The following is a 12,561-nucleotide window of genomic DNA, read 5'->3' as shown; positions in this document are numbered from 1 at the left end:
CTTGTGTATTTTTCCCTTACCCTGATTATTGTGTTTATGATTCCCTTGCTTTCCTTAAAATACAGAATTTTTTGTATATTTAAATATTTCTAAATAATATATTGTTCAGTTTTGCTTGTGTTTGAGATAATAAAATGTTATGTTGTATATCATCTTCTGCCTTGCTATCTTAATGTATTTACTGTTTCTAAGATTCATCCATGTTACATGTACTATTATATATATGTGTACACACACATATATATATATTTCATTGCTTTTCACTACTGTAAAATATTCTGTTGGGTGAATAGATCACAATTTATTTGTCTGATTAGCAGACATGTGAATTATTTCCCAGCTTTCTGCTATTATGAACGTTGCTGTAGAAGTCATATATGTCTTCAGGTGCGTATGTGCAGGAGTTTCTTTTACGTCATATGCCTAGGAACGAAACTGATGGGACGTGGAGAATGCACGTGTTCAACTTTACAAGAGAGTGTCAAATTATTTTCCAAAGTAATTGTACCAGTTGACACTCCCATCATCGGTATATAAGAGTTCTTTATGACCCATACCGTTGTCAGAATTCATAGTTTTATAACCATTTATTTATGGTTATAAAGTGATATCTCATTGACGTGTTCATTTGCATGTCCCCAATTAACAGTGTTGCTGATAATCTTTTGTATGTTTATTCATCGTTCATATTTCCTCTTCTGTGAAATACCTGGTCATGTTTTTTGCTCATTTTCCTGTTTGGTCATCTTTTGATTTTTTGAAATTATTCATATATGGTAGATACTGGTTTAGTGATGGGTGAGGTCAATCTTTTCCCTGTTTGTGACCTGTTAATTTTTATAGTGTATTTTGTGAACATTTGTTGTTATTGCTTGAAAATTCATTGTTACAAATTTTAATGTAATATCATTCTTATCCTTTTTACATTTATCTTTTTTTTCTTAAGAAGCTCTTTCCTACCTCAAGGTCATAAAGATAGGATATTTATTTTCTTTCAAAAGTTTGAAAGTTTTGCCTACTGTGTTTATGTCTCTGTTCCATTTAGAATTGACTTTTTGTGTATGGTGTGAAGTAGGAATTCAGTTTCATTTGTTCCATGTAGATACCCAGTTGCTCCATCACCATTTATTGACAGTCCCTCCTTTCCCCAGTGATGTACAATTTCATCTCTGTCATGTGTGTACATTTAGTTCAAATAAGATTCATAAAGTAGCTGTATGAATATCTTAGTATCATCGTCTGGTACTAATGGCTTTAAAAAGTCAAATTTAAGGTTTAAATGTATTTCTGCTTTTCTTTTTTTGCCCAGAATACTCTTCCTTTAAAATGTTATCATTATAACTGTGTTAATTCAAGTTAGATAATTTTATACCTTTCTAGTCAGAATTGTTGATTTCCTTCCTAAAGAGGAAGGATAAATTAAAGGTCTTAATAGTATGTGCCTTATAAATATCTCAAAAGTTTTATGATTTCATTTTTGGATTTTGTTGAAATACTAATTTTATTTTTTATTATTTTAGGTTCGACCCTTAAACAGTGAAGGATCATTAAATCTTTTAGGGTTGGAGACGATTAGATTAATATATTTCAAAAATAAGATGGCAGGTAAGAAAATACACATTAGTAGGAGAGCTTCATAGAAGTATTCAGGTGTATCTTACTCCAAAGTCTGTATAGGGGTATTCATAAATTTATGATCTTTTCTGGTGGATCTAGTTAATGAAGATGTAATTATGGTACATTATGTATTTGGAATAATATTTTGACTTAAATGTAAGTAAAAACATTGGCATTAAGAAAACACATTAAAATGTTTATATCAATTATCTCTGGGTAGTGGGATTATTATATTCCTTATGCTTTTCTTTTTTCCCCCATATTCTTCCAATAAATTTGTATAGTCTATCAAAACAAATTCCATCAGAAGTTTGTCATTTTTGTTTTGTTTGTTTTTAAGTACTAAGATACATACAAATGGCTTGGCTTCAGATTTGATGCTCTGGTATATCCTCTTGGCACTGGCGGCTTCTTGGTATACAGACTGGTGACTGTAGGAGAAGTCCTATGCTAAGAGGATATTGCAGTATGACTTGAGAAAGGATATTCAGGTATTAGACGAGATTAGATCCACCCTCTTCTCACTGTATGTAATGATTGTAGAATGTGTCCGTAACCCAATTTGTCTCTATAGGATAAAACCTATTCCAACTCTCTTTTTTTATGCTCTCATCTTTCTACTCTAGGCTAGGAGTAAAGGTGGAGCTAGGAGAAGGAATACCTGACAAAATTTCAACATAGTTGTCTTATCTTTTGAAAAGGAAAGGAAATCCTATTTCCTGGAGATTCTGTTTCTCTGTCTTGTCTGTTTCTCTTTCATCTCTCAGGAGCCCAAAGTGCTCTTGCAGTCCTCTGGCTGTCCAAAATCTCCTGTTGCCACTGCAACTCACCAAGATCTGCTTCACCCTCATAATTCTCAAATTCCAACTCTCAAATTCTCATCTACTTTTAAAATTTTATCCTTTTAACATTTGCTGTTAGGAAAGCAATCTGATAAAGCTATCATTATGATACAAGGAGAATGTTGCTTTTTTTGTACTAATCATCTTGCTTTGGCTGGCCTTACAGGCTCCTTTGGCTTCTTCCTACTACATTTTTCTCATTTTAGCTTTTTGGGTGTTATAAACTTCTAAAGATTGGCTTTTCTCTTTTTCCTTACCTTATTTAGAGAATGGAATTCATCATGTTGTATGGATACAGTTTTCTGCTTTAGAGGATGTTCACCATATCCCAGCATGTTTTGGGAGCCCATGGCTAAGAGTTTTGTTTACTTCTAGGTATTAAAATTGAGATAGATGGGCATTAGGTGACTAGATGTACATAAGTAAGTATCCCCTGAAGATCAGGAGAGTAGAAATAGCAATAAGATTCTTACTTTTAGTAAAGGAAGCTGGAAGAAACACAATTCCTTTCCTTTACTCCACATCTTGCAAATTGGATCTGCAAAGGACATGTTTTAATATACTAAAAAAATCTTAACTGTTATCATTTTCATGGATAATTTACCATTTATGCCTGATTACTGTGCAGGTCAACAATAAGAGCTTTTTAACACCCTAAGCCATTGAAACCAATACTGGGAAGGTGGGAGAAGATGGTGTAGAGATATTGGGGGTGGGGTGGCCAAAGTGATAGGACACCAAGGCAACTACGTTTTCCTTTTTTTCTTCTAGTAAAATTGTACCATTTTGTGTTTATAATCAAATAAAGGTGAAAATATACTCTGTAAGCTATATTTAATTTCAGCATATATTTGTTTACATATATTTCATTGAAAATTATTATTTACTATGATTTATCAGCACAACTTAAAAAAAATCAGAATTGCATATACTTGTATAATTGATTGATGTTTGTACCGTCTTGGAGATTAATGGGTGAAAAGCATTTTAGCACTTTAAAGAACATCATTGTTCTTTGTATTTTTTTTTTTTTTAACAGAAGGGGATGAACTGGTAGTTCCTGAAACATCAGATAATAGTCGGAAACAAATGGTTAGAAATATTAACAATAAGAGGCGTTATTCCTTCAGAGTTCCAGAAGAGGAAAGGATGCAACAAAGGAGGTAGATATTTAATTCATACTCATCTAAAGATGCTTATAGCATCAGAAGGACTATTTGGTAATAATACTTTATTTGATTTGGAAGGAAAATTTGATCTCTGAAAGTCTGTCATCATCATCTATGGTGTTAAAAACTGCAATAATGAATGTATTTCTCAGTGTAATTTTAATTAATACTTCCCAAGTTGTGAGTATGTACTAGATTAAAGTACCATATTTTGATTCATTTCTCTTTGTATATGGAATAGTTACGATTTTTAGAATGTGGGCTTTTATAAACATAGAACATACCTGTGCAGATTAACTATTCTCATGACCAAACAGAAATAGGCTTGTAGTGTTTCCAGTTACATATAAAAACATTTCTAATATATTAGCAATTATTTTAAAAGATGTACATAAAATGTTCAGAATTATCTGTAAAATAGAGCTTCTTTGATATTTAAACACTAAAATAACCCTCTCTGTTTTCCCACCAAAAATCATAAGATCTTTTTTAAAATTTAAAACAAAATCTTCTAAGTAAATGTTTAACTTAGTATATTCTATTATTTTAATTCTATCCTTATTAACATGATTTCACAGTTTATTTTTATGAAAAAATTTAAGTATACTTAATTTTTCTCTGAAATTGTCTAGATTGGTCATGGAATAAAAGTGTTTAAACAGGTGTTTTCTCTTACAGGGAGATGCTGCGAGATCCAGAAATGAGAAATAAATTAATTTCCAACCCAACTAATTTTAACCACATAGCACACATGGGTCCAGGAGATGGAATACAGATTCTAAAAGACCTGCCCATGGTAAGAAAAATGAAGAGTGAATGTGAATATAAATGGGGTTAATACTAAGTTGGAGGGGGGAGGGGGTGGATACATATGAGTGTGTGTGTGTGTGCACTTAAATACATATAAGACTTAAAAAGACATATTAGTATAATGAGGAAATGTTTATCTCAATATATCACAATATATGTAAGATGCATAATGACATAGCTGATGAGAAAAACATAAAATACAGATGTGTATCAAAAACCAAACATATCAAGTTTTTATTTAGTTGAATACCCTATATACTTCTCCCATACCTAGATTTACTATTGTTGGAGAAATAAACCATCAGATTTGGAGACATTCTATACCAAGATTCAGAGCTTTGTTACCGAATTACTAAAATTTCACTAAGTTTTAGCAATTCAACACAGATATTTGTCCCCCAAAGAACCACATTAGCTTGATCATTAATGGTCACACCTCTCATCTGATTATGAAATTAAATCTTTTTCCTCTGCCCATTACAGACGTGTTGCCTAGTCAGTCTTATATTTTAAAAAAAGTACAACATAGGAAAACTGTTGTGTTTTTTTTTTTTTTTTAACAACATGAAGATTGGATTCTTGGACCTGATATACTGAGATTAAGAACATTAGTGGAATTAGCTAATTATCCAAGCTCTGTAACATTTCAGTAGCATGGTACTCTCAACAAACTATTGAAACTTAAACATGACTCTTTTGATAGGTGGTGATAGCATCTAGATTTTGCTCAGAATTTTAGGCATAATTTAAATGCTATGATAGTTTGGGAGGTGATATGTAAATCTCAACCCAAAGCTCTTTCTAAGGAAGTCTGTGTTAATTACCCACATTACTTAACTCTACTGTGATAGAAGATATAGACATGTATCACTGACAGAAAAAATAATAGGTAATACAGTTTGTACAGTCAAGTTTTTTTAATAAAAAAGTTCAGCTCTTAAAGGTAGTTTTTGCATTTCTTTCATAGGAGAAACCAAAAAAATCTGCACTAATTTGAGCCTGAGTTCCACATTATAAATATCTCAATTAACCAGTTGCCCTGTTTATGAATGTATGTGATGTTCTTACTGTCATTGTTTTTTCATCCTCATCAAGACATTATTATATGATTATAGTACCATTACTTCCTTTCAAATCATTCACAATAGTCAGATGGGGATTTTTATTAGCCGTGCTAGGTAGATATAAATAAAGTATGCAGAAAGATTACAGCCAATCTTGATATAGTAATTAAAATGAAGTAAGAAATTTAAGGCTGAGCATAAATATTAAGCTGAAAATATTGAGAATAAATAAAGGCTGAGTTGACATGGTTAACTGTTATACTTACCTATCATATCTAAAAGCTATACTACTTTTACAGCTTTTGCCTGGGAATGAGAGTTCAGATTTTTCTCCATTCTTTTCCCATTCTGAACGTTTACTTAAGTCCTCAGACTGGTTTTCCTTTATTCTCAGAGGTAAACGGAGCAGAACCACACGGTCCAAAAGCTTCTGTCATTTTTCCTTACAGAAGCTACAAGGTCAGGGCAGGTACAAAGTACCTTAGGAAAGAGAATTTTTTAATTATGATAAACAGTTGAAATGTGAATATATGTATAGCTTATATTTGATAGATCAATGTGAAATTTTTTGAAATTTAGTTAGTAAATAGTTTTTCAACATCTGCTGTGTAGGTAGCATTATGGAGGGATAGAGGCATACAAATTTCAAACACATCCATATGTTGCAAAGCAACATATCAGCAAATACAAAATTATTTCAGTAGTGAACAAGGTTTTAATGTGTATTATCCTTTTAAAATTAAACTTTCTTTCACACTTGCTTCATTCTGGTATACAAAAAAAGAATAGTATGGTTTTCCTCTCATATATTCCAATAACATAGCAAGAAGAATTATGGAAAATTGTTCTATAAATTATGTTATATCCCACAGTTTGTTCCTTAAGGAGAAATAGTTTCAGGATTTAATAAAATGTTCCTCTGCTTGACCAGGTGAAAAATCAGTTTGCTAATGTTCCAGAATTTTTTTCAGACCTTCATTCACAGTAAGACTTGGTCTTTCTACACCCTGAATAAGCACACTGAAGCAAAATGTGAAATTTCAAGCGTTGTAAGAACTTTCATATCCTAGCATCCCTCCTTTTCTCCCTTCACCATCCCACCACTTAAACGAAATCTCTGTTTTGTCATTGTTGTTGTTCAGAATAAGGTCCATTCTTAATTACTGGGCAAAACAAGTTCAGATAGCATTTCCCAAAGATTCAACATCAATCTGACCCCATGACACAGGGCCTCCTGTGCTGGCTACTTATTCCCATTAGACCTCTTGATTTTTAGTATTAGTGTCACTGATTTTGTTAACCCATGACTGCCTTGCTGGTTCTTTTTGTAATTAACACAAGTGACTCTTTACCCTAGAGGTGCAATCCAGTTTTTAATGTTCCTTTCATTCCTTTCATGTTTTCTTATCACATAAGCACTTTTGAATGTCCAGGACAAGAAGTTGGTGTAAATTTTTGAAACCTGTTCACCTGTACGTGTAATATTGTAGCAAAGATGTTATGTGTCTGAACTCCTGTTCTTTATTTTCACCTGACTTTCTTCCTTTCACTAGCAAAGAACATAAAAGCTGGGGGTTTTCATAGGCATCCATTTAATCACTTAACAAATATTTTTTGATATACTGTCATGCCAGAACTGTACCTACCTTGGAGTAGACACTGGTAAATGACACAATAATATGCATGTCTGAAAAGCAAATAATATACATGTCTGTACCTGTGTGTGTGTGTGTGTGTGTGTGTGTGTGTGTATGTGTGTATACATGTATTAAAAAGCTTGTGATATTTTAATATAGTCTCAGATTTTAGTATGTTCTTTCCACTGTAATTTTCTATATTTAATGAACTATTTTCAAAAATGAAGATGAATTTAATTCATCTAACATTAACATTTATAAGAAGCACTTTCAAATACCAAAGCTATGATGTTGTCATTCGTGCAAAGAGCATGTGCCCCAGAAATTTTTATGTTTAACTTATTCAAATCAGTATTGCCTTTCTCTGAAATACTTAAAAGCTTAGAGAGTTTATTGAATGTCTTTGGAAGCTTATTCTGTTTCCTTTGTACCAAAATGATGCTGAAAAGGGTTGTTTGCCTCATGAATGTGGAAAAGATAGTAAGGGTAAGGAGTCATTTTTTTCTTATATCTCCTATATCAGATGTGTCTTAGTGAGCCAAGAGAATATAGGCAGTTAATATAAAACAGCACATATGTCTTACAAGTACATACTGTAGTAGTTTCCTTGAATCCTTTTTGTCATTTACCTTTTTTCATAAGCAGGTACTTGTAATAAAGAATAGATTTGTCTCTAGTTGAATACAAGAGTAATATTTTATCTCTAAAAGATTTATTTTTTTTAGCACATAAAATTTCTCCTAGCCTTTTACCCATTCCTAAAATTGTTAACAAATAAAATTTCAAGCTCGGTGACCTTTTAGACCTTTATGAAGTAATTTTACTTCTTAAAGTTACATTTATATCAATAGTTTTATCTTTTTGAAAAAAACCTTAGAAAGTACTGGTTTCACTCACATCTCTAAATTTAAAACACCTTATATAGAAGCCTTTCTTTTAAGCTTCCCTAATTTACCAGATTTTTTTTTTTTTTTTTTTTTGCGGTACGCGGGCCTCTCACTGTTGTGGCCTCTCCCGTTGCGGAGCACAGGCTCCGGATGTGCAGGCTCAGCGGCCATGGCTTACGGGCCTAGCTGCTCCATGGCATGTGGGATCTTCCCAGACCGGGGCACGAACCTGTGTCCCCTGCATCGGCAGGTGGACTCTCAACCACTGCGCCACCAGGGAAGCCCAAGATTTTTTTTTTTAACAAAGAAAGCTCATCTCAGCTCATGAGAATATCAGTCAGCGTGTCTCCGGGAAGTCATTCAGCCTGTCTCTAATGAAGAGATGGTAGGATGTTTTCCTGAAACACAGTTGTTCTCAGAAACTGAACTTTGAAAGTTCCCATTAGAGAAGGTGACTGGGTGCTGAGCGACAGTTCCCAAATGTTCCCAAGTTATTTTAACATGAAAAACTAGAGCCCTTGTTTTCAAAAACTTTCTTCTATGTCTTTAGTATTACATTATTTCATTTTTTAAAAATACACCTGAACATTGAAGAGAAGGTTGTTCTCTTGTTAAAAACAAACATGTTCTTTGGGTGTCTAAGTGGAGATAAGCTTGGGCTACTTAAAGGTAAACCAATAATTGGTATTTTCCACAGTTACTGTTTCTGTTACGGGAAGATAAGATCAGTAAAAGCAAACACATGTCAAGTCTATAAACACCAGGAAATGGCTTTAGTTTCTAAAGGAACAGTTTCATAACGCTTTTGGTGAGAGGCTGGTTGTAGGTTCATTTGTTCTTTTCTTTAATTATTTCTCGCTTTTTCTATCCCTAATGTTTTTGGTAGGTTTTTGCCATGTTTTGATTCTATCCCATAGGAAAATACTGAACTAAATTTTGAAAATCTACTTGTATCTCTGAAAGTCCAGTTTCTACCCAGCTTGATAGTAATAAGAGAGAATACGTTTATGAGGCAAATGATTTTTTGCAAATCAGCTCTTTAGGTAACTGGCAAGAGGATTACAAAATTTAACTTTCTAAGGCCTAAAAGTATTTCATTATGGATTCAATTCTTGATGTGAGATACTTACTTCATTTTTTCTACATGCATGTTGTCTGAAATGTCACATATATCCAGTGAATCCATTTTCATTACCTCATTACCTTTTTCTTCTTTCTGTTGTTTTTGATAGCCGGGTTTCCCTTATCCATCCCCTCATCATCACTCCGGTCTGATCTCCTCTCCGATCAACTTTGAGCACATCTATCACATGACTGTTAATTCTGCTGAAAAATTTCTCTCTCCTGATTCCATAAACCCTGAATATTCCCCGTCTCTACGCTCTGTCCCCGGTACACCAAGCTTTATGACTCTGAGGGTATGAACAGCTGAGTTAGGTGTTAACTTGTACTAACCATGTGTGGATCTCTGCCTGGCTTCATAAGTAACACTGCCAAGGGGGTACATTCTGTGAACGTTTCCCTTTGGCCTGTTTCTCTGTTGCCAAACTTCTATTCTTCCTCTTCCTCCTCTTCTGTCTTGGAGTTCTACTTTTTTCTTCTTTTGAGGAAAAAGATGAGGATTTGGGAAGATTTCAGTTTTATTTCTAAAACAGTATTGGAGGTTTTTCTATTTTTTAATAAAACATCATCCCATCATGATATTTTTCATTACGGATACCATAAGAAATAGCCCCTGAATAAGTAAATCTTTATTCTATTAAAAACAAACAAAAAAGGGATGTAGAATTTCTGAATTCTGGATTGCTCGTTACCCTAAAACCAGTTCAGTTCAGAGAAATTTTTTATATTTAGTGAAGTTAAAGTCTATAGAAGGGCCTGTCCAAAGGCCTTTTATCTACAATAAACCCCTTCTTGAAAAGCTCACAATTCTCAAAATTATAAAGTATAATAGTACCAGTGAATAACAGGAAAAATTAGCAAAAGAAGGTAGTCTTACTAATATTTGAGTTGCTGATGCACCTTTAATTCCAGCCAGGATCCAAGATAAGAGAAGTAAATCAACAAGAGAAAAAAAACACAGTGTGCTGCATTCTGAAGGACCGTGGTACCTGCCACTGGGTCCTTCCATGCAGCCTTGCATCTTGGTAACTAGTGTCTCTGCAGTGGGCTGGAGAGCAAGTGGGCCATTCAAGCTGAATAGCCACACATCTGTCAAGAAATATGTACTGACTTCAAGGGAGCATTTTCTCAAGTTTGTTTTGCAGATAATAAAAGATTTAGATTGTATCATGCAAACACATTTCCTCTGGCTTAGAAAAAATCAGCGTCCATTTTTTATTTGTGTATTTAGTAAAGTAATTTTCCAATAAGAAAGCTACCTGTAGGGCGAGAAGTTTATTTTTGTATTTTTGTTTGCATTCTAAATTGGGATGTTTTTAAATGTCATTGTTATTGACATTAAACTATAATGTCATTTAAGTGTCTTAGTTCACAAGATAAGATCACTTATGATAAACTAAGCTTCAGTGTGCTTGGTAACAGATTTCAGGGAGTGGATTCTAGGGGAAGTTGTATAAACTAATCAGTCAAGAATTTTTGATATAGAAGATGGTGGAAATGTTGCTTAAGTTAGTCTTCTATAAATAGAAACACTACGATTGGTGGAAGTTTTACCCTAATCTTAAGCATATTTGTGCAGGAAAAGGACCATCAGCTTAGGTTTCACATTACTTCATAATGAAGTTGAACTTCAGCTGAATGAATGATAAACTGTTGGGTTTGGGTTTTGTGTGGGTTTTTTTTTCCCCCAGAACATATCTTCTGTGTATCATTCTTTTATTACCTCAACATTCAGTGTTACTAAACCACTGGTATTTTTTACAGGCTTAATTTTTGCCATTTTTTTCTAGGGTAGGTTTGTTTTATAGAAAAGGACGACACAAAGGTACCTTAAGGTTAATAGCAAAAACAATAAAAATTTAAAGGTTTAAACTGATATCCCCATCTCTCTTGAACTTGACTCTGCTGCATTGTATGCATGTCATCGGCATCTCTCAGGGTTGCTCCTATGAGTGGCTGTTGAAATGCTAGCACTGTTTTCTGTTTTAAATTTTTTTATTTTCTTAGAGAAAAAAAGGTAAAATGTTTGCTTTGAACGAATAACACAGTAAGAATTACATGGACTTCGCAAATTTGATATATGAACCAAAATGGCAATAGTTGAACGTAGAGCCACCCAGCCAGCCAAATCTCAGTATGTGTGATTCTTTAAAATGTATGATTTGGAGTTTTTCAAGATATATTAGTGCATGTTTTCCAGGAGATGTTCGTGGATGTTTGCTAGCTTTGGCCCTGCACTAGTTGTGTTGCCATAACCTTCTCTCAGGTACCAGCCCTGACACCCCTTCCGGTCTGAAAAGGTTAGGGCCATCGAGGAGACCGTGTTCAGGCAGCTGGTCCGACGCACCACCTCTCTAGGTGTGTGTTACTTTCAAAGCACTCTGTGGCTCATTTTCCTCCCTTGGACACCAAAATTATTCAATATTAGATGGGAAACTTCTCACACCAACATTCCCAAGTTAAAGGACTTCACCCAGGCTGTGATTGTCAACAAGCGTCATAGTTATGACCCGTGGTGCTGCTCTCTGTCCGTGAGGCAGGAAGGCTGCCTGGTGACTGGGATGGGAACGTGCAAATGGCACTTTCAGTATCAGGACGATAGAAGGTGTGCTTGAGAAGAATGTACTTTGAAGTGGCTTTCTTCTAAATGGGCTTATTCCGCTTTTGAATTATCCTAAGAAAATAAAAATCTCATATGTAGTAAAAGCTTTGTTTCAGTTATCTGCAGAGGTCCATGTAATTCTACATTTCACTGTCACTTCTAACCATGTAACTTTCACTTACTGCACTCACAACAACAAGAAAAAAATTGTTATCTGTTGGTAAGTATTTCAGTAAGTATAAAGATAAGCACTTATCTTTGGTTGGGGTGAGGGTTACCTCTGTTAGGGCTTTAGTACTTTTGTGGGCGGGAGGGATTATTCTGTTTCTTGTCCTGTATCACTCTGGTCAAGACAACTTTATTTCTTGAAATTAGGGTGAAAAAATAGACATCTCTGTAGAAAATCAGTTTCACTCTGGATGAAGAATTTTTCTTTCTCTTTTGATTTTAGAACCCTCGGCCTCAGGAAAGTCGGACAGCATTCAGTGGCTCGGTCAGTATTCCATCTATCACCAAATCCCGCCCTGAACCTGGTCGCTCCATGAGTGCCAGCAGTGGCCTGTCAGCAAGTAAGTGGCCCCAGCTGCAGGAAGCATTTCCATAGCAAGGTAGCAGCCGTGCATTATCGGTGGCCAGTGTCTCAGACCTGGCTGGGGAATGCCTAGGAGGCACAAGTGCAGCTGTTACAAAAATAGTCATAGAATCCTTTTAGAAGTTACAGTCCATGTGGGAGACAGACAAACAGTACTACAAATTGTGATGATAAATGCTCCGAAGGAGGGCTTCCCTGGTGGCACAGTGGTTGAGAGTC

At 34.5% G+C, this 12,561-nt stretch overlaps 1 protein-coding gene across 19 annotated transcripts in view; it reads left to right on the top strand.

Annotated features, from left to right (window-relative positions):
• CDC42BPA (CDC42 binding protein kinase alpha) overlaps positions 1–12,561 on the top strand; it is a 325,266-nt gene that overhangs the window by 302,999 nt on the left and 9,706 nt on the right. For 12 of the 19 annotated variants that reach the window (XM_060304871.2, XM_060304916.2, XM_060304641.2 and 9 more), the window contains 5 exons: positions 1,521–1,605; positions 3,499–3,622; positions 4,307–4,424; positions 9,259–9,444; positions 12,202–12,319. In XM_060304871.2, coding sequence (XP_060160854.1) covers positions 1,521–1,605; positions 3,499–3,622; positions 4,307–4,424; positions 9,259–9,444; positions 12,202–12,319 — 631 coding nt within the window. The remainder of the gene's footprint in view (positions 1–1,520; positions 1,606–3,498; positions 3,623–4,306; positions 4,425–9,258; positions 9,445–12,201; positions 12,320–12,561) is intronic. The other 7 variants (XM_030868499.3, XM_060305121.2, XM_030868495.3 and 4 more) reach the window with 2 other exon arrangements.

This window comes from Globicephala melas, chromosome 1 (genome assembly GCF_963455315.2).
Source record: "Globicephala melas chromosome 1, mGloMel1.2, whole genome shotgun sequence".
NCBI lineage: Eukaryota > Metazoa > Chordata > Mammalia > Artiodactyla > Delphinidae > Globicephala > Globicephala melas.
The sequence above is the reverse complement of the archived record's forward strand: the minus strand, read 5'-3'. Positions and strand labels throughout refer to the sequence as shown.